Raw genomic sequence first — 23,310 nt, 5'->3', positions numbered from 1 at the left:
TTCCTTTTACTATTAAAGAAACTATTCTGGTATTCATTCATTCATTCTTTTCATAAAATTCAAGAGGTTTTTAGAAACCAGATGAAAATAGATGTAGTATAAACAGATTTTTCATAGGCTATTTCAGATTATGTGCAAGACATTACAGGATGTGAGGTCACCTGGCATCCAGATCAACCTGCTGTTTAGTTGGGCAAACAGGGATGGGCAGTCTCTGCCTTTAGCAAGAGCAGTGAAATCCAAGCCTACCTCCTATGTACAATGTGATGTGCCAATCACTGGTAGAGTAATTTAAAATGGACCCTATGTAACCCAATAGAATATATAAAACAATCCAAATTTTATAAGATAATTTTCTTAAAATTTAAAGGATTAAAATATATGCTAGCATACGTACTATGCCTAAGGAGTGGTCTTAGATTATCTATAGACAAACCCAATGAATGGTCTCTGAAAATAGTTCTAGAGTGAGGAAGTTAGTGGATTAATTTTGGAGTGACTGGGTAGGGAGAAAGCCTGAGGAATCTGGGTCATTTTGCTTAAGCTTGATCTTGTTACCCTTATTTCTTCTGTAATTGATAAAAAAATTTCTTTTTAGATTTCATGTAATACTTGATTAACAACTTGCCTTACAAAATAAGATTTTAGTTCTCTTTGAAAGGAGCTTTATAACTTAAATATAAAGTAATATATTGTAAATAAATCAGCAGCAGATTTGAACATTACTTCAAGAATGGATTATTACTTTTTTAGCTGGAGCTCAGTATTATATTGTTTCTATGTTACTACCTATCAATCTATCAAAGGACTTCTTAAATTGTGTATTCTTCTCTAGAAATATTAGCAATCAAATTTTTAAAAAAAGCTCATTTCTAAATTATGGCCACCCAAAAAATCTATTTCATTTTGCACTCTAATCCTTTCACTTCTTTATCAGAAGAAGGTAGGTAGCATGTTTCATTCAATTCTATTATTCTTCTATAATCATAATTGGTCATTACACAGATGAGTTTCTAAATCTTTCAAAATTGGTTGACTTTACATTATTGTCTTTGTACAAATTGTTTCCTGGTTCTGCTCACTTCATTCTTCATCAACTCATACAAGTCTTCCCAGGTTTCTCAGAAACTATTCCCTTTGTCATTTCTTACAGTATAGTGGTATTTTTATACATGCATATAAAACTTTTAACTTGTTCAGCCATTTCCTAGTGGACTGTAACTCAATCAGTTTCTAATTCTTCAGCATCCCTAAAAAAGCTTTTTATGTTTCTCTTAACTTCTATCTTTTAACTTCAAAACTTCTATGAAGCTCCGGTCTTTGGATTCATTCCCTCCTTTCCCCCAATGTAATTATACTTAATTTTGTGGGGCAAATTATTCATGGCTCTAAGCTACTGGAACATTATACTTGAAGTCCTTTGCATCTTCACAATGGGAGCTACTAAATAATGTGTAATCCTGACTGTGGATCCTTTGAACTTGAATTCTTTCATTCTGGCTGCTTCTAGTATTTGTTCTTTGATTTGGAAGCTGTGGATTTGGGCTATAATGTTCCTGGGAGTGTTCATTTGGGAATTTCTTTCAGGAGGTAACTAGAAGATTCTAATTTCTCTTGGACCTGTAGTTCTAAGAAGTCTAAGCAGTTTTCTTTCATGATTTCTTGATGTATAATGTCTTATCAGATTATCATTTTGGCCATGGCTCTTTAGTAATCTGAAGATCCTTACATTTTCTTCCCTTCATTTATTTTCCAAGTCAGTTTCTTTTGCTATGAGAAACCATACTTTTTATTTTTTAGTCTTTTGATTTTGTTTTAATATTTCTTGTTGTCTCATGAATTCATTAGGTTCTTTGTTCCATTTTTATTTTCTGAGTTTGTTGCTTGTTTTATGCCACTTGTGCCAAGCTATTTCTTTTCCAAATCATTCTTCCACAGGTCTCAGATATTTTCCATTTTTCTCCTCCAGCATTCCCATTTCATTTACAAAGATACTTTTAATTCTTTTTTAAAAAGCTCTTCTTCCAGCTGTGTAACCCTGGGCAAGTCACTTAATCCCTATTGCCTAGCCCTTACCATTCTTCTGCCTTGGAGCCAATACACAGTATTGACCCCAAGACGGAAGATAAGGGTTTAAAAAAAAATTTTTTAATAAAAAATAAAAAACTCTTCCATCTTTAATATGAATTTTAGTTAATTGTCACTTTTTTTTCTTTTAGGCTTTACTTGTAGATGTTTTGAAGCCCTTCCCTTTTCTTCTGGGTTTATCTTAATTGCCCCTATCAACATAAAAGGCTTTAATGGTGACATTCTTTTTTTGTTTGCTCATTTTTCTTAACTATTTTTTGATTTGATTTTAGGACTAGGTTCTATTCCATTCTGAAGGGAATGACTGGGCTGTGCCTGCAGTAGTTTTCTTGAAGATATTGTGTATTGTGTCTTTTGAACTCCTTGGGGACAGCTCAGGCTGAGGACTTATAAGCTTTCAGGGCTCCCAAAGTAGTTTGATCAATAGTACCCTGGTCTGAGCTTTGCAAGATCCTGTCCTGGATTTGGGTCTGAGTATCAAGCCTGTGGCTTTTCCCTCTTGAGCATTTCAGGAGACTGTGTTGCTCAACCAAATGGAAAGCTTTGTTGGTCTGGAGGGGCAGGACTATTCATCCCCCTATAGTCTGAGACTGCTGCCTGGATATTTCTCTTCAAGATTTAGACTGGGCTGAGGCTGGAGCTGAGATCTCCCTCCTCTAATGGCACAAGAATCACACAAAGGCTGCTTGCTTTAGAACTGTTCCATGAAGGGTCTATTTGTATAAAAATAGTTTTGAAGCTCTTTTTGTGGTGGCAACAAATTAGAAACTGAAGGGATACCCATCAATTAGGGAACGTTTGAACAAATGGTGGTGTATGACTGTGATGTAATACTATTGTGCTATAAGAAATAAGCAAGATGATTTCAGAAAAACCCGGGAAGGCCTAAAAAAACTGATGCAAAGTAAAGTGGGCAGAAATTGAGCATCGTAAACAATAATACCAATATGTTAAGGAATATCAACTATGAAAGACTTACTGATCAAGGCAGTGATCCAAGACAGTTCTAAAGGACCAAGATGAATAAAGCTATCTGCCTCCAGGGGGAGAAGTGATGAACTCTGAATGAAGACTGAAGCAGACTTTTAAAAACTTTGTTTATTTTTAATGTTTTATTTTGTTTCTTTTCTTTCAACACAGTTAATATGGAAATATGTTTGGCATGGCATTTCATGTATTATCTGAATCAAAGTCCTTGCCTTTTCAAGAATGAAGGAGGGATAAGAGGGAGGGAGAGAATTTGGAACTTAAAATTTTTTTAAATTGTTAAATTTTTACACATAATTGGGAAATATTCAATGAAATGTGTTTTTTAAAGTTGTTCTTGGCTCAGTCTACCTTGGCTATATGACCTAGAGTTGGGCAGTGAGTGACAAAGCTTGGTATCTGTTCTCACAAACAGCATGAGAACCTCATCTGCCCTGGTGTAGAGCTTAAGATATCTTTCAGTCCTTGGAAAGTGGGATGCTCTGTGCAGTGAGCTCTTGGCCGGACCCCATCCACAGAGCAAAACCCTCTCTTACTTGTCTCTCATGCTGGTTCTATGCTGACAGAAAACAACTGTGACTTTTTCTGTGATTTTCTAATTAGGACTTGATCTGTAGTGTGTTCTAGATCTGTTTGGTTTTTTTTTTTTGGGGGGGGGGGGTGTTGTACTTCTTGCTACTATGACACTTTGGTTCTGCCTCCCTGGAAATCAAATCTCTTAGTCCTATTATCTAGGACAGATAGTTTTCACCAACCTATATTTTAATTTTATTTTTTACCTTATTTTCTGTCTTAGAATCAATACTGAGTATTGGTTCCAAAGCAGAAGAGTGATAAGGTCTAGGCAATTCAAGTTAAGTGACTTGCCCAGGGTCATGCAGCTAGAAAGTCTGAGATCACATTTGAACTCAGGACTTCCTATCTCCAGGCCCAGTGTTCTACCTATACTGGGCCACCTAGCTGCCCCCCCTGAACCTGTATTTTTAGCTGAGGGCAGAAAAGTGCCAGGACTGCAAAATGTGTGCATGCATGTAGATAGAGATTCATCTTCAGGTCATTGTTGTACCACAATATTCCAAGTCAGCGATGATGTGTTTGTGCCAAAAGGTGATTCAGTCAAAACTTGCATTTAAGAAGTTAACTTTTATTTAACCAGAATTATTTTGTATTTAACCTCTTTGTGTACATTTTACACATTCTATCTATATCTCTGTGGCTTCTCCCATTATAATACAAACTCCCTGAAAGCAGGGATTATTGTATTCACTGTCCTTATGTCCCCATAGGTGAAAAGCTGGGTAACTACAGCCTAGGACCATGAATATTGTTTTCTAAAAGCTTGTTGTTCAGTGTTGTCAGTCTTGGCCAACTCTTTGTGACCCCATTTGGAGTTTTCTTGGCAAAGACAGCGTGGGTTTCCAGCTCATTTTGCAGAGAAGGAATTGAGGCAAAAAGTAACTTGCTCCAGGTCACACAGCTAATAAAGTGTCTAAAGCCAGATTTCAACTCAGTAAGATGGAGCTTCCTGATTCCAGATCCTGTGTACTATGGAGCCACCTAGCTATCCATTTCTAAAAAGCATATGACTTCAAATAATTAAAAAAAAAGTATGAAACAAAACAATATTGGTTTTTAAAGTATTTTCAGCATATTATAAATCACCTAGAATGAGCAAGCTAAATTACACTTACCTATACTGAAACTGATTCTTAATAGTAAACTAGAAATATTACTTTTATCTAGAACCAGAATGAAAGCAATTTCTTTTTATAGGCCATTTTTAGAATTTTGGCTTCTGCATTTATGTTTCAACTTAAACACACATTAAACTTATATACTCAAGGAAGTCCAAAACTTCTTTGGATATCTAATTTGACACAAATCCTCTGGATTTACCAACCTTCTTCATTTATCAATGAAAATCACATCTTCATTCTTCTATTACTAGAGGCCTATAAATAATACTTGAAATTTCTTTTTGAAACAGTTTCTCACTATTTCCATCCGTATTACAACTTATCATCCCCCAAAAGCTTTGTTTATTCATTTTGGTTTAGTTTTTTATCCCCTTCCACCCCATTAATCAATTCCACATCCTTCCTTTTAAAATATATTGGCTACAGTTTAACTACTCAAACCCACAATTGTAGCCAATCAAACCCAGGTCCTAACTAGGACAGAAATATTAATAGAAATATTCACATTCACTTCTAAAACTACATCCTGTACATTTGAAACTAATACCCTTACTGTGTTTTTGTCTTATAAATTATACTTAGTGTTGATTCCACAACAGAAGGTAAGAATTTTTTAAAAAAAAGTCTCAAAGAAAAAGGAAATTGCATCCTATTCATTTTGACCCACCTTTAACAAAAGCACAATTTAAGACAAAGTCATTGGCAGTTGTATCTAATATGGTCTAGGTTGTATCACTACTCCCTTTGCTCTGTTTAAACTGGGCATTTTTTGAATCTCCAGAGTACAATAAGAAAAGCATAGAACTGTCTGAGGAACTAGGTTTAAATCTTAGTTCTATTTATTACCTGGACAATCCTGAGCCTGTTTTGGGAAAACAGGGACATTAATAGACCGCTGGTGGGGTTGTGAACTAACCCAACAATTCTGGAAAGCAATTTAAAATATATCCAAAAGGCTATAAAACTTTCTATCCATTAATCAAGTGATACCACTATTAGTCTATATATGCAAAACAAAGAAAAAGGGAAAGGACTTACATGTACAAAAATATTTATAGTGGCTCTTTTTTGAAGTGGCAAAGAATTGGAAATGAAGGGATGCCCATAAATTGATGAATGGCTGAACAAATTGTGGTTTATAATTGTGATGGAAAACTATTTTTATAAGAAATGCAGGATGCTTTCAGAAAAGCCTAGAAAGACTTACATGAACTGATGCAAAGGAAAGTGAGCAGAACTAGGAGGCCATTGTATAAAGTAATAGCAATAATGTAAGATGATTAACTGAATGGCTTAGCTATTCTCAGCAATACAAAGATTCAAGTCAATGCCACTGAACTTATGATGGAAAATGCTATCCACTTCCAGAGAAAGAACTAATAGAGGTTGAATACAAACCAAAGCAAACCATTTTTTACTATTTTTTTTGGAGGGGGGAGGGGGAGTCTTTATTTTCTTTTACAAAGTAATTAACATAGAAGTATATTTTGCATGACTGCTCATGTATAATCTACATAAAATTTCTTGTCATCTTGGGGAGTAATAAGAAGGAAAGGAGGAAGAGAGAATTGGAACTCAAAATTTTAAAAAGGGAATGTTAAATATTGTTTTTATATGAAATTGGAAAAAATAATTTTAAAAAGAGTCAACAAGAAGGTATATATGAAAACTTCAATTTTTAAAAATGGGCCTGATATAGCAAAATTTTGTTCATAAAAAAAAATATCACATAATGACATAGAATTCAATTCAATTAGCCAGTGTTGGCATAAATTCTAAGAGTTAATGTTATCTATTTTAGTTAAAATTACACCTATAAGAAAAATCCTTCCACATTTCTCAGAATTATTCATATCCATTATATCTTAATGTACCACAATATTTCATTAATTCGTATAGTAGTACCTTAAAAAAAAGCAATTCATACAACTTATAAGTATCTATGTTATTTATAATTTTTTGCTATCATAGAAAGTGATTGTTATTAATATTTTGGTATTGTCTTTGGCTCACTTGAGAATTTAACCCAGGACTGGATTATTGGGCCACAACAATAGTTTAGATATGTTCCATCAATAATTCCAACTTGATATCCAGAACATTTGGGCCACTTCAAAGATTACTAACAGTACAGAATGTGCCTGTCTTCCCATGGCCTGATAAAAATGACTGTTCCTGTTTTCTTACCTCTGCCAATTTTTAGGGTGTGATGGAATCTGATTTTACAGGCAAGCAAACTAAATACTGTGCTCACTCTGATCATTCCTAGTAAGTATCTATAAGTGCCTTGTAAAAAAATATAAAGTAAATTCCAGTGCCAAACCATTTTTTGCGTTCTTTTTAAGATGAAAAGTTGACCTAAACTTCGATCAAGATAAATGTTCATTTGTTTTTCCACTTGGGAGTTTTATGTAACCAAGATACTATTTAAGTAGTTGAAATCTAGAATATATTTTGTTATTCAACCCAAGCCAACAAACATTTGTTAAATACCAACACTATCAATATGGCATGGCATTAGGTGCTTGGGATAAAAAGATGAAGCAAGATCCAGCATTTATGCTAAAAGAATGTTCAACACCAAGGATAATAGAGTGAGGACCAAGGAAAGAGATTTACACAAATCAGAAGATTTACACAAAGGCAGAATGTACTAGGCTTTAAGAAGTCTCAGAAGAGTGTGATGAGTTTTACCTAGAAGAATTAGGAGATGACACCTGAAGGAAAGGTGAAGAATGGGAATGGGGAGGTCTATTTCACACATGGGAGAAAGCTTAAGGCAGAGAGAAGGGCAAAGGGAGAACAAAGGGCATTCTAAGAATGCTTTAACTAGACTGGAATGTGTAGTACAAGAAAGAGGATAATGAGAGGGGAGCCTGGAAAGCTAGGAGGGCACTAGATGAGAGGGCCATGAAAGGCAGTTATGGATAGCGTAATTTGGTAGGCAACTGGAACTCACAGAAGGGTTCTCAGTAGGAGGAGCTTAAGCCATGCCCCTGAGAAGTCACAAAAGCAACAATGTGAAAAAGTGGAGAAAGTACAGCCTAAGGACAAGAAAGCCAGCTAGGAGGCTATTACAATCCAAAAGCTTTGGGAGGAAAAATGGGAGGGTGGCTGCAGTGGAAGAACTGAGAGGAAAGTCTGAGACATTAGAAGGTAGGACATCCAGAATGAGTAATTAGATTTTAAAGGTGACAATACGTCAAAGATTACTCACAAGTTTCAGGTGGAGTGTCAAATGGAAGAACTGGTAGTAGTATCATTAAAAGCACGGTGTGTGTGTGTGTGTGTGGGGGGGGGGAGTTGTCATTAAAAACAGGGGTGGGTGGACTTATTAGGTGCCTCAGTGGACTAAGAGCCAGGTCTAGGTTCAAATCTGGCCTCAGACACTCCCCTAGCTGTGTGAAACTAGGCAATCATTTGATCCCCGGCTTAGCCCTTACTAATCTTCTGCCTTGGAACCAATATACAGTAATACAGACAAAAGGTGAGGGTTTAAAAAACAAAACAACAACAACAAAACATGACAAGGGAGTAGTTTTGTCTTCAGGGTGACCATGAGTTCAATTTTAGGAATGCTCAGTTTGTGCTAAGCAAGATATCTAGGTAGAGGCATATCTACTAGGCAGCTAGAAATATGGGATTAGATCTCTGGGGAGAGGTCTATATATAAAAGAGATTTGAAAATCATTTGCATCGAGGTGGCTGAATTAAGCCATGGAAGTGAATGAGCTAAATCTAAGTTAACATTTAATTAAGTGCTTAGAATGTACAAGGCTAGAGATACTACGAAGGGGAAAAAGAAAGTGGAGAGTCAAAAGGATACAAATGGTGTGTAAAAAGAGAAGTATAATCAAAGGCTTTAGGAAAATATACTTCAAATCATGAATAAAAAGAAGAATGCAAATCAAAACAATTCTGTGGTTTCACTTCACCCCTAGGAAGTTGATAAAAACCACAAAGTTGAAGCAATTCATGTTGGAGGGAATATGGTAAAAGGCACACTAACAAACTTGGTGAAACTGAACTGGTCCAACCATCTAAGAAAACAATAGGAATTTTGTCAAAAAGGTGATTAACTTTTGGACCCTATAACTCGCCAGTTTACTATTTAGCATACTATCTCCAAATACAACAAAGAATATATACCTCTTACTGTGGTAGTAAAGAACCTCCAATAAAATGGGTACCTAACTAACTGGGGAATGGCTAAATGAATTGTGGAAGTTCAATGTAATGAAATATTATTACGTGTAGCAAGAAATTACAAACATAAGGAATTCAGAGAAACACGCACTGCTCAATACTGAAATAAGAATTACACACATACTCGCAAAGACAACAATAATGTAAATGAGAACACCAAGAGGAAGCCAAGCTCTGGGCAGAGAACAAAATTAAAGAGATGTCTACAAGGGACAGTGGCATTAGACATAGTCATAAGACAAAAAGTTAGAAGTTGGAAGAGACATTAGAGGTCAATTAAGTACATTGCCTTCAATTTCATGGATGAGAACACTGAAGCCCAAGGAAATGAAGTGACTTGCCCAAGCTCACACAGGCAACAAGTGGTGAAGATAGGATTCAAATTGGAATTTTTAACTCCATTTTGAATGTTTCCTCCTGTACCAAGATGTCAATCTTACTGGGTTTTGCTTAATTTCTTTTTACAGAGCAAAGTTTGATTGACAGGTAGCAAAAGAAAGCTTGCCTGAGAAAAGGTAGAAAAGTAAAGATATCAATAAAACTTCTTTTACAATTTTTTAGAGTCAAGAGGGCCAAGGACAGAAACTTTAGGGACAACTTGGTTTTAGCTACAGAAAAAAGAGAAGACATGAAAGTAAAAAGAGAAGTAGACAGAAAATCCCATCCATGCAATAGCATAGAAGTCAAAGGAGGTGGGCTAGAGTATCAAGCAGTTAGTAAATAGTGTCAAATGCTGTATAAAAGATAAAGACTGAAATAGGTTCCTGGATTTGGCTATTTGGAAGTCATTAACAACTTCAGGGGAAAAGTTTTAGCAGAGTGGTGGAAAGTCTGAACACAAGGATTTGAGGAGCTGATGGGGTTTAAATTAAGGACGTGGAGGCAAAAAGTCCATTTGCCTTCATTAATTTTTTTTTGGTCTTTGTTAATTTTATTTATTTATTAGACCTATACCTTCTGTCTTAGAATTAATACTGCGTATTGGTTCCAAGACAGAAGAGTGGTAAGGAATAGGCAATGAAGGTTAATAACTTGCCCAGAATTACAAAGCAAGGAAGTATCTGCGGCTAGATTTGAAACCAGGACCTCATGTCTCTAGGCCTGGCTTTCAATCCATTGAGCTAGGTCTTCATTAATTTTAAAATATGTTTTTCCCAGTATGAAGTTAACAAGAAAGCAACTATTTACTTCTTTTTCAAGGTTACAGTAAAAGCTAACTTATCAGGCCTTCAATCAATGGGGAATGTATATTATACACAGTGCTATCCTGACAGTATAGTGATTATACTATTCATAAAGGGTGACCTGAACGTAACTGAAGAGTACCAGCTGAACCATCAAAAAACTATGAAATGGGGGCAGCTGGGTAGCTCAGTGGATTGAGAGAGCCAGGCCTAGAGATGGGAGGTCCTAGGTTCAGGTCTGGCCTCAGACACTGCCCAGCTGTGTGACCCTGGGCAAGTCACTTGACCCCCATTGCCTACCCTTACCACTCTTCTGCCTTGGAGCCAATACACAGTATTGACTCCAAAATGGAAGGTAAGGGCTTTAAAAATGAATGAATGAATGAATGAATGAATGAGCAGCCAAATAAACAAAAAAATAAATAAAGTGAATGAATAAAGAAAAAAGAAAAATATGAAATGAAAGACTACCCTCAGTTGGTATGTTTATAGCATCATAGCACCACAGTGAAGGCTGAGAGGGACCCTAGAAGCCATCTAGTCCAGCTTCATAAAGACATATGAGGAAACTGAGGTTCACAGAAGTTGAATAACTTAACCAAAACCATACAAACTTGCAGAGCTGAGATCAGCCCTGACCCCAAATTCAGGATCCTTTCTATCACTTCTACAGGTTAGTCGGAGGTATTTTAGTTTTTGAAAATTATTAACTTGATCTATGATACACACAATGTTTAGTTAAACAAATCATATGATTATATCCAGAATATTCTCTTTCCTGATCAGTCTTGTATCAGAGTTTAGCATAAACATAAATTCTTTCACATACCTCATTGGACTGTTTTCCACTATAAGACATTTTCTTGATGGCCACCACTTCATTGGTGCGCACATCCCGTGCCTGCAACATCATAAAGAAAAGAGTTACTATGCCATTTCATACATTTTTTCAAATGACAGAATCTGTGATATCATTCCTCCAAACTTAAGCATTATAAATTCATCAACAACAGTGGTCCTTCCGTATTCTCAGATTCCTGCTTCCAAGGTTCTAAATATCTACTGTGCCTACTATGCCAACCCACCCACTCTCCTCTATTGCAGATAATGAAGTTTTATTTTGAGACTTTTAAAAAACTGAGGGAAGACAGGAGGGAGGGTGGGTGAGTGATTGAGTCAATTGGTCAATGTGGCTGCTACATTAACTGCATGTGTTTTACTCAAAGAAAGACTCATCAGGAGGGTAGAAGGAGGTATTTAAAAGTATATTCTACTTTCCGCCGGCTCCACCATCTTCCAGTGAGTTGCCAAAATGACAAACACAAAAGGAAAGAGGAGGGGGACGCGCTACATGTTTTCTAGACCCTTTAGAAAACATGGTGTAGTTCCTTTGGCTACGTATATGTGAATATACAAGAAGGGTGATATTGTAGATATCAAGGGTATGGGCACAGTTCAGCAGGGAATGCCCCACAAATGTTACCATGGCAAGACTGGACGGGTCTATAATGTCACTCAGCATGCTGTAGGCATTGTTGTAAACAAACAGGTTAAGGGCAAGATTCTAGCCAAGAGGATTAATGTGCGTATTGAGCATATTAAGCATTCTAAGAGCAGAGATAGCTTCCTGAAGCGAGTGAAGGAAAATGATCAGAAAAAGAAGGAAGCTAAAGAAAAAGGCACCTGGGTTCAACTGAAACATCAGCCTGCTCCACCAAGAGAAGCACACTTTGTGAGAACCAATGGCAAGGAACCTGAGCTGTTGGAACCAATCCCCTATGAATTTATGGCATAAATGACTATTAAAATAAAAATAAAAGATTCTTGGATAAAAAAAAAGTATATTCTACCAATATATTCAACCAATTAGAAATTAATAAGAATTTATGAACTAGCAAAATCCAGTCCAGGCCACAGAGTGCCCCAGTGTGCCCATATCCAATTTTTTTTTTTGGGGGGGGGGGGGGAAGGGTAGAGAAATGTAAGGAAAAAACACAAGAGGAATGAGAGATACACCTACTTTTCCCTTCCACTTCTCTTATTGGCAGGCACAAAATTTGTACAATCTTAGGGACTCCTAAAACCTTACCCTCAGAAATAAGGATATGCAAGTCACTGGTACACTCTCTTGCCTCAAAACCCTCAACCCTGGCCCAAAGGGCAGGGAAGGATAATGAACAGTTTCAAAAGTCCATTTGGCCTATGCCAGCAGCAAGCAGAAAACTCTTCAGAGAGCCAGGGAGATAAGCCTCCAGGAAGGGATAAATCATTAAGGAGCAACACACATTGACTAAAGAAGGAAACAGGTAAATTGTGGTGACTGCTAGGTAAAGGTTCCAAGTGACAGTCCACCCAATTCCAGTGGGAGGTTAATTCTAGGGACTCTTCATTCTCTGACTGCACTCAACAATGACTAAACATAACTGCTAAAGAGTTTTAAAACATTCTGATCAAAACAGCTCTGCTAATTTCTCCCTAGATGGTAAGAGTTCTCCCTATGTTATCTTTTCCTCTACTCTCCAATTAAGGGTCAAACTAGAAATAAACATGAAATATAAGCTCATTAGTTCAGATCAAGTGGGGAAAAGACCCAACTGTTTTTAAGTCTAAATTATGAATGTATTCAAATTAAGAAACACATTCTAAATATAAGAATGGTGGTGAAAAAGCTTCCAGGTATATCAGTCTCCAATTGATGAAAGGATTAAGTTCCAAAAGATCACTGGTTGGCTAAGTTTTTAACCATAATGGAATTGACACACCTAAATTAACCACAGAAAAAACAATCCTTATGACATTGTTAAGTGAAATAGAGAAAACACAACTAAAAGTGGTGTTTTTATTTTATTTATATGTTTGCTTATGTTTTTCCCCAGAGCTTACTCCAGTGCCAGGCATGTAATGGGAACTAAATTGCTTTGCCACTGGCTTGAAGAAATGCAGGTCTATTTACAGGCCAATGAGAGAGCAAATAGAGACTTCTGTGGAGATTTCAAGAGGGACTTCTGTTCAAGGCTTGCTAACATTGGTTTCTTATTACCTCTAATTTAACTTCAAAACATGGAGCTTTACTTTTTTTTCCCTGAGAGAGATACATAGCCAGTATTTTTGTTATGTTTATTAGCCATGATTAAAACTGTGGGATTTGAAGATCTCACAAATGGAGTAAGACAGGGTAAACTAGAAGGATATACAAGTTCTCCTGAAATGACTAGAATTGGACCATGAAATACCAAGCCTTCCAATAGCCTTATTATATACAAGAGAAAGCTTAGGTTCTGAGAGTAAAATGACTAGTCCAAGGTTAAGCAAATAGTTAATAGCAGGCCTGTCTGAGCACAAGGCTCCTTCTGATATCATCTCTTCTGGAAAAGGAATCTAGGGAGGATGTTGCATCATGTGAACTTGCTCAAAGTGAATTTAAACTGTGAGCACTAAAGACAAAAAAAAAAGTGGAAGGCAAATACATAGGTATTTATACATAAGATAATACAGAAGGACTCTAGTTCTTCTGCATGTTCCAAAGGGTGCCAGAAAGAAGGCTGGGTCTGGCCATAAGCTGATGCTGCTGGCCTTAGACAGCAAGGAAGGTGTGGGCTAGAAGTTACCAGTCAGGGAATTAAGAAAAAGAAAAAAGGCTGGCTCTGGGGATGGGAGACAGGGAGGCATCTGCCATTAGAGTGTGCAACAAATGCACAGGTCAAGTGTTCAAAGGTTGGTGACTACTTACAGATCACATGTACAGAGGTCCTTGAATATAGTAAGAATGGTTTGCAATTAACATATTACTTGAATTGTATTTAGGTCTAAAGACTATTCAGACCTATATCTTTAAATGTATGACATGAACAATATTATAAGGGGATTATTTGTTTACTTTCTTAATAAACAATGCAAAATATGTCTAGCTTAGCTCCTTGAAGGCATGATTCTAATAAAATGGGTATTTTCTCTAAAGAGTCTATCCATTACATGCTTCATCCCATCTTCCTTCAAATTAATTAAGTAGAAGGGTTGGATTATTCCTATGTTAAAAGTAGAGAATCAGGGGCAGCTGGGTAGCTCAGTGGAGTGAGAGCCAGGCCTAGAGACGGGAGGTCCTAGGTTCAAATCTGGCTGCAGACACTTCCCAGCTCTGTGGCCCTGGGCAAGTCACTTGACTCCCATTGCCCACCCTTACCACTCTTTCACCAAGGAGCCAATACACAGAAGTTAAGGGTTAAAATTTAAAAAAAAAAAAAAAAAAAAAAAAAAAAAAAAATTAAAAGCAGAGAATCAGCAGCACAAGATGATCATGTGACTTACCCAAAGACACACAATACTTGTGACATTTGTCAATAGGTCACTTGATTTCTGGTTTCCTGCACTGTGTGCTCATTCCTCTCACAGCCATATACTTTCACCAGAGACTGAATGTAAATAGTTCTCAATTGGTGATCTAGAAAGGCAGTCTGCTACACAAGATTCTTGGGTTTAGTTTCAAAGACATTCTGATATTGTGTTCTTGATTACTCTGCTTTCCTTGCTGAGAACAATTTTATTTTTTAAAGCAGAATTCGTATTTCTTTGGAACATATTTCATTCAAAGATAATTCCCCACTCCAAATTGATAAAAAAAATTAATGGATTAGAGAAAAAAAGTACATACATTTCTCTATGTGGTGATCAATACAAAGGTCAAAAAATATAGGTAAGGCAAGAGTAAGGAAGGATTGTTTTAAGAGAGTGAATTCTTTTATAATAACTAAGCACAGCCTAACCTATAATATAGTATTATTATTATTTAAATCTTTGTCTTCCGAAATATCAATTCTAAGGCAGAAGAACAGTAAGTTTGGGCTAAGTAATTGGGGTTAATTGATTTGCCCAGAGTAACACAGTTAGGAGTCCTGATTTAAACCCAGGTCCTCCTAACTCCAGGTCTAGTGCTCCATTCATTGTGCTACCTAGGTGCCCTTCTAGTAATACAAATTGAAAATTCTATCTTCCTTCTCTTAGAATTAGAATAAAGAGAAAATTAATCATAATTCCAGGGTTTTTTTTTTAATAAGAACTCTCTACTTCTTCTTTACAAATAAATTATTTGTCCCAAACTAATGGCAAAGCTGGCATCCGAGAACATCTTTACCTTGTATCTTAGAATTGATACTAAGTATTGGTTCCAAGGCAGAAGAATGGCAAGGACTTGCCCAGGGTCACATAGCTAGGGAGTATCTGAGGTCAGATTTGAACTGAGGACCTAGGTTTTTTATTCTATTTTTTTTTCTAGGCTTGGCTCTCTATTCACTGAGCCACCTAACTGCCCCTAAATGCAGATCTTTTGATCTATATTCTCTAAATACCTTTGTCTTGTGCAGTAATAGTTTCCTATAATTGCTTCCAAAAACATTCTCTCCCTTTTCTTTTTTAACACTGAAGTATAAACCTCCAGTAAAGTCCCTCTCTGTTGCACCATTGGAGAATGGTAGTGAACCCTGTGTTCTCAACACTTTGCCAATGGAGCACTAGCTCTGCATAGTTCTACCCACTGTAAAGACTTGAAGTATGGGCATGGTATGTCAAACCACCAGTCTAGCTAAATCTTGAGGGATGCATCACCAAGCTGGCTAGAGAGTAATGGATTTCTTTAGTCACAGTATGTAAGACATGTGAGTCCCAGTTTCTTTTTATTTCCCCATTTTATAATCACAACTAGCTAGTTCTGAAGAAGGGAAGAAGCATGTAATAAGTGCATACTGTATGCAAAGTACTACTAAATGCTGGAGATAAAAATAGGAGGTTTCAGTTGTCAGTCATGAAACCCCAGATCCAAAGAGCTAGTGGTTGCAGAAGGACCCCCAACTAAGCCTTCAGAACAGTAAAACTCAAATCTGGAAGTCTGAATGTATCTGATTAGGACTGTCACAAAAGCTATTTAGGAATTTCAGTTGGCTATTAATCAAAAAGATGTTTTCAGAGTAATCTTTTCAAACAGTAAGCAAACATTTATTGAGCACCTACTAAGAGCCTTAGTCAAATTGCCCTATATCACCTGCAAGTGCAAGGCAATCAATTTACATTGAAGAGAATAGATGATAATAGTACCATAATTAGATTAGTGCATGAAAGCAAATCTAGCAGCTGGGTAAAAGAGGGAAGGGGAATAGAGCCAGAACTAGGAGAAGATCATCAGGATTTTGTCCCAGAGCAAAAGATGAAACCCCTACACCTTGGAGCAACAGCTAGAACCCTGTGGGGAACAAATTTTTCTACATGATTGAATCAGCTTGTCAGTTAGATTCTAAAGGACAGAGGAAGAAAACTGAAGACTTGAAGCTGAACAAGGACAAGTTCTGTTAGTGTAATGAGTTCCTTTATGAAGGAGCTAGTAGTAAATAGCTCTAGTATCTTAAGACATTTGGGAAGAATATTAAGAATAAGGAGGAAAGGTACACCACACCTACAACTGACTATTTATCCCAAAAGGGACAAGCTGGAACTAGGCAAGATAGAAGCAGTTACCAACATGCGTACAATTCTGTCCATTTCTAAGTCAGTTATTTTTCTATAGGATATTACAAAGAGTGATCAGGCAACAAGATTTAGAGTTATTGTTCAGTTGTGTTCAACTCTTCACAGCACCATTTGGGGTTTTGTTGGCAAAGACCCTGAAACAGTTTGCCTTTTCCTTCTGCAGCTCATATGACAGATGAGGAAACTGAGGTAAGCAGAGTAAAGTGACTCCTAGACTCTTAGCCTAGCCCATAATAATTTAATTCACTCAAAAAAGTAGTTCAAATTTTGCTGCTCAGTGGCCATTTCTGTACCTAAAGCTCCAATGCAGGCATTCATATCAACACTAGCTCTGAATGGATCCATCATGGTAAGCCGCAAAGGAGCATAGGAATTTTCCCTGGGAAAAGCAAGGATTGAAATGAATTCCTAGGATCAGGCTGAATATGATGCAGCCTTAATGATCAATGCATTAAGTCCTCAGGTCCAAAGAGACTAATTACAAAAAGTATTCAGTTGGTCACACCACCAAAGACATTCCAGGTTACAGTTTACAGTTGTCACCTGTAGTCACAGTTTACAGTAGTCACTTTCATGCAGGGTAGGCATTTGATAAATATTTGCTAGTGATTATCATTTGTCAAATTGTTTCCACTGGAAAATGTGTTCTATGATATACAGTGAAGAAAGGAGGGTAACCACACACTATACACGTATAGTTCTGTAAGGATATCTAACATGTGAAAATTACAATTTGAAAATTTTAATATATCCAAAGAATTAACCACAAGATTGCTTTTGTTACCAAACTCCCACAATGTTAGCCTTATAAAAGAACTTGTGTACATTGTAAAACAAAATAAGCAATACTGAGACAATTTTCCATATGGATCTATCTGTAAAAAGCTTCAAAGATGACTCAATGGATACTAATGCTACATGGATCTGCTGGGATCCAGGCTCACTATTCCAGAGGAAAATGTGAGTAGGGTAGGTAGGATTTTTTCATACTAACATTCTATATCTTTAGAAAGAAAAATAAGCTGACACTACTTGAGACACATTTACTTCAATAACTCCGTGTAAATGTAAACTAAAGTCAGAATAAGTAATGCTCCTTTTAGTAGGATTATCAATATAAAATAGAGGTAATTTTAATAATCATCTTAACCCAATGGTTTTCAAGAAAGGTTTCTTGGTTGAGTTGATATAGAAACTTTTTAAACACTTGAAACCAAAGTTTCAATTGAATTTAATTAGCTTTATTATCTCATTGGCTTTAAGCTCTACTGATTATAACTTTGCTAAAGTTACTTACTATAATCCCTTTCAGCTTCCTGCACATTCAGTAATTTCTATTTTTGCCTTTTTTTCCTCAAAAATGGTTAACCTTTCAAAATTTATAAAATTAACTTGAGGACAAGAGAAAATAATTTCCTTGTATTTAGGATTCTAATAGGAGGTAGGTTTTGGTGGGGCATTTAATAGAAGTTTGAATCAAAAAGCTTATTCAAAATAATAATAACAACAACAACAACAATAGCTAGTCTATTTATGTGGCAGAAATGGGAACAAATCCACAGTGTATGCCAGCCAGGTGACACAGTAGATAAGAGTGCTAGGTCTAGAGTCAGGAAGACCTGAGGTCAAATCTGAACCCGGGCATTTACAAGTTGTAAACTTGTAAATTTACAAATGGCCCTGGGCAAGTTCATTCAACCTTGATTGCCTCAGTTTCCTCATCTGTCAAATGAGCTAGTGAAGGAAAAGGCAAACCACTCCACTGAGTGCCAAGAAAACCCCAAATGGGACCATGAAGACTCAAACAGAACTTAACCACAACATCAGATAAATGAATGGGAGAAATATGGATATTGTTTATTACTACAGCATCACCTAGGATTTTTTTGGGTTGGCCAAACAGCATTTACTTTCTCTACAAATTAGTCTTCATATTTCATTTTTTTTCCCCACAGTCACAACCCTAGCTACACTGACAGAAAGCTTTGGAAATGCAGGCATCTAGATGCCACAGTAGACGAGAGTACTGGGGCTGGAGGGGGCAGCTGGATGGCTCAGTGGATTGAGAGCAGGCCTAGAGACAGGAGGTCCTAGGTTAGAATCTGGCCTCGGACACTTCCTAGCTATGTGACCCTGGGCAAGTCACTTAACCCCCATTGCCCAGCCCTGTAACAAATAAAATTAATATAGAAGGATATATATAAAAGATATTAGGGTTAAAAAAAAAAAGAGTACTGGGGCTGAAGTTAGAAAGCCCTGAGTTCAAATTCAGTCTCAGATACTTACTAGCTATGTAACTCTAGGCAAGTCAAATAACAGCTATTTTCCTCAGTTCTCTCAACTATAAGATGGACAATAATAGCAACTATTACCTCATAGGGTGTTTTTGAGGATCAAATGAAGTAATGTTAGTAAAGAGATTAGCACAATGCTTAAGTAAAACATAGTAAGCATTTAATAAATGCTTGTTCTCTTCTCCTAATAGCCATAAAGGTCCCTCGACTTGGACCTGTCACTTAACTTTTATTAGCCTTTATGTCCTCACCTGTAAAAGGAAAGAACTGAATATACAGACTTCTAAAGCACCCATCAGAATTAGGAGCCTAACTATGGTTCTCCTCTGGCAAATCCAGAAAATATTAAAAAGGTGAAGAAAAACCAAGAATAAATAAAATTTAGGCAAATAGGAAATGATCCAAGAAAACAAAACTGAGACAATAAATGCTACTCTCTGAAGTTAGGAAATACAAAATTCTTCTTTTCAAATGAACACTCACCTCCCTAAAAGAAAGGGTGTATGTACATAGTGCCCTATACTGGGAAAACTAAGACTCCAGGAGGGGCATCTTTAGACCACAGCTCTTCCATGATACTCAGAAGGACAATAAGGACTGGCAACCTGTTTCAATTATACTAAAGGTAAAAGAGATAGAAAACCAGAGCATCAAGGCACCACCACTCCAATTTCAAATTTTCAAAGAAGTTCTATTGTGGGTAAAATGTTGTCAAACACTATCACATACTACAGAGAAATCTTTCATGAAAGGAAGAATCAATCAATACAGCAGACTTCACTGTTGTCTTTTTAAAGAAACTGCCACTGCTTTTTTTTATTATTATTTTTTTTTTATTTTAAACCCTTAACTTCTGTGTATTGACTTATAGGTGGAAGAGTGGTAAGGGTAGGCAATGGGGGTCAAGTGACTTGCCCAGGGTCACACAGCTGGGAAGTGTCTGAGGCCGGATTTGAACCTAGGACCTCCCGTCTCTAGGCTTGGCTCTCAATCCACTGAGCCAGCCAGCTGCCCCTTGCCACTGCTTTTTAAATCTTCAGCAACCATCTCTCTGATCAATCAGCAGCCATCAACAATGAGGTGAGCCCTCCATCAGCAAAAGGAATACAATTTGCTGAAGGCTCAGATGATGTGTAGCATTTTTAAGCAATAAACTCTTTTAAAATTAAGGTATGCACATTTTTAAAGACATAATACTACTGCACACTTAATAGACTCTAGTGTCGAGTATAAACTTTTATATGCACCAGGAAACAAAAAAATTTGTGTGACTCGCTTTGGTGCAATACTCATTTTATATCAGTGGTCTGTAACTGAACTCACATTTCTGAGGTATGCCTATATACATAAAATATATAAAAAAGAGAAATCAAAACTTTTCCAGTCATTTGACATATCTGTGTTCTCCCTCCCCAAGTTTCCAGGGCAGGGGCACTGTTTTGAATTTCCTTTATATTACCCTCATCACTTCATATCATGAATGCCTTTCATAAAGCACCTACTCAAAAAATACTGTTGATTGATATGAGAACTTGGTGACTCACAAAATATACTGCTCCAAAGCTTCCATGACCTATCTCTCTTAGATCAGTGAAGAGCTTCTCTGGATCTTCTTTGAAAAAGAGCTCAGCAATTTCAGGGTCCTTCAAGCTGCCCGCTCGGCTAGTTGATGGCATCCTGCTGGGCAGTCAGCTATCTGACTATCTGGGTTTATAGTGCTGTCCCAATCCTTGGTTCATCTGTATAAATGAAGTCACTTCTGCATGGACTACTGTAAGAGAAGAAAAAAAAAATACATGGTAAGGAATAAAGAAAGTTAATAAACAACAACCAATCTAAGACTTTCCCAACATTGGGGTAAGGGCACATCCTTGTCATCTTTTGAGATGAGGCTCACCCTGGGTACCAAAACCCCCCAAAGCATTGGATACCAGGTTCTTGTTAGTGTCCCTTTTTACCTCAATTTTCCTTTTAGGATGCTTTATTTGTATATATATTCTAGCTCTTCCCACCATTCACCCTCTACCACCATCAGAAGAATATACACTCCTTAAGAGGAGCTTTTTTGGAGGGGTAGGGGAAGTGGGGCATCTGCCTAGTATAGAGCTCTGCACACACAGAGAGCAGGTACCTCATAATGTTCACTGACTTGATCTGAAATGCATGATAATCTATTATTGAGATCACATAGTATAATATGTATAAATATTATTCCCCACAGAAATGACATTACTGCACTACTCTCACAGAAACTAATCACAGAGCTCAAACCTTCTCTGGTTCCACAGAGCAGAATGTTTCACAAATAGACTATTATTATCATCCTCAGTTCACAAAACCCACAGTAAATTTTTAATTCAAGAAACCATATTGTATGTTTATAACAAAGAGTTATAAATCTACAAAGTATGGAGTCTGAGGAATAACAGTAAGTGAGAATATAAAACTTGGTAGAAATAATTGATAATTTGGGATTGAACTCGAATTTCCCTTAAAATAGGACCTAGAGATTAGGCCAGTTCCAGTTGGAAGAAGGGATATTTTTGAGCAGTCATTAGACAACTATCTTTCTCTCTGAAGTTTCAGAATTTCAATTCCTTTAGCACAAATTACCTGATTACAAAACATAGCTATAAAATTACCTAGACCATTCTTAAATCCAACAACTGTGTCTATCAACTAACTTAAAACAATGAAACCCCTCTAAATTGTCTATCAACAATCTTTTCTTTTTATGACTCAAAAACATAAGAGGGGCAGCTGGGTAGCTCAGTGGATTGAGAGTCAGGCCTAGAGACAGGAGGTCCTAGGTTCAAATCCAGCCTCAGACACTTCCCAGCTGTGTGACCCTGGGCAAATCATTTGACCCCCATTGCCCACCCTTACCACTCTTCCACCTAGGCGCTAATACAAAGAAGTTAAGGGTTTTAAAAAAGATGAAAAAAAAAAATAACAAGAATCTTGTTCTTTTCTCTTGCAAAAGAGGGGAGGAAAAGGAGCCTAATCTGCTTTATCTAGATGTTTCATAATTCTCAGTCCTTTAGCCAAGTCATTTAGTGTTCTAAATAACTGGGAAAATTAAACAAAACAGAACAACCCCAAACCCCTACCTTCTGTCTTGTAATCAATACTAAGTATTAGTTCCAAGGCAGAAGAGTGGTAAAGGTGGTAGGCAGTGGGGGTTAAGTTACTTGCTTAGAGAAAACAAATAGCTAGGAAGTGTCTGAAACCAGGAGCTCCCATCTCTAGGCCTGGCTCTCAATCCATAGCCACCTACATATATTTTCTATGGTATGGAAAGGGCCTAGACAAGGAATTTCACTGATAGAAGAAATTGAGGAATGAGGAAATTTTCTCTGATCATGCAGGTTAGCACTTTCTCTACAACTCATAGTTTTAGAGAATTGCCTGGCCCACCCCAAGACCTGAATGACTTGCTCTGGGTCACAAAGTCAGTATGTGTAAAAAGGCAGTGCGAATGGTCCACTGATATACTGCCTATGTAAAAATGTTTTTAAAATCCTTCTCATGTTCCAAAATTAGCAGAAGCATAACTAATGTATTTAATTAATATATTTAATCACATAATTAATTTAGGTAATAGTAATTATATTATTATATATTAAGTAAACTGATATAAATAATAATTTAATTAATATATTTTAAATATTGTGCTTACTTTTAAAATTCCTTGGCAATATGATACTGCTTGTATTCATAAAATAACATGGTGTGTCAAAAAAGAATGGGGAGTCAAGGAGACATATGGCCTTAACTGTGACAGAGTATCACTGTGGCCTTGGGCAAACTGCTAAATCTCTTGGGATCTCAATTTCCTCAGTTATAAAATCAGGCCCACAAGTCTCCTGAAAGGCATTTGTACAAGTAGGTCATCAAATCCCACTCCTCCAGATGAAGAAACGGAAGCAAACTGAAAGTGGATAGATAATTGCCCAGTTATCATTCTGTGACTATTTTTCTAAAGTGCTATTCTCAGGGATCTACCCACAACCTTCTGGTTTTTACCAAAAACACTTAACTTTTTTTCTTCCTGTCTTTCTCTGGGCAAGGTGTATATTGTATTATTATATGGATGGTTTAGGTTTCCATTAATTATGAAGTGAAGATTAGAAAATCTGAGCAAACCTACCTAGCTCAATTTTTATTCCCATGATCAACTCTAGTCTTACATTTGAGACATATTTCTAAGGACCTCAGTGGGTAGAGCAAAAAGGTTACATTATCATTTTTTGACATTTTACTTGACTTTTTTCATATATGCACACAATCACCATCTTTTTTGGAGGACAGCAGCAGTACCAAAAAGCCTAGGAATTACTG

The 23,310-nt window shown here is 36.7% G+C and overlaps 2 protein-coding genes across 3 annotated transcripts in view; one reads left to right on the top strand and one right to left on the bottom strand.

The window, feature by feature from the left end:
• Positions 1–20,645, bottom strand: part of TAOK1 (TAO kinase 1) — a 63,597-nt gene extending 42,952 nt beyond the window's left edge. For both annotated transcript variants that reach the window (XM_044672884.1, XM_044672883.1), the window contains exons 1-2: positions 20,514–20,645; positions 10,992–11,063 (exon numbers count right to left, since the gene is read on the bottom strand). In XM_044672884.1, the coding sequence (XP_044528819.1) occupies positions 10,992–11,063; positions 20,514–20,645 (204 nt within the window). The remainder of the gene's footprint in view (positions 1–10,991; positions 11,064–20,513) is intronic.
• On the top strand, positions 11,458–11,991 carry LOC123244407 (60S ribosomal protein L21-like). Its single transcript, XM_044672885.1, has one exon. It carries the CDS (start codon positions 11,607–11,609, stop codon positions 11,955–11,957), a length of 351 nt encoding a protein of 116 aa, XP_044528820.1. The 5' UTR covers positions 11,458–11,606; the 3' UTR covers positions 11,958–11,991.
• Positions 20,646–23,310: the final 2,665 nt, after the last annotated feature.

This window comes from Gracilinanus agilis, chromosome 4 (assembly GCF_016433145.1).
Source record: "Gracilinanus agilis isolate LMUSP501 chromosome 4, AgileGrace, whole genome shotgun sequence".
Lineage (NCBI taxonomy): Eukaryota > Metazoa > Chordata > Mammalia > Didelphimorphia > Didelphidae > Gracilinanus > Gracilinanus agilis.
Note: the sequence above shows the minus strand (reverse complement) of the source record. Positions and strands in the feature narration are given on the sequence as shown.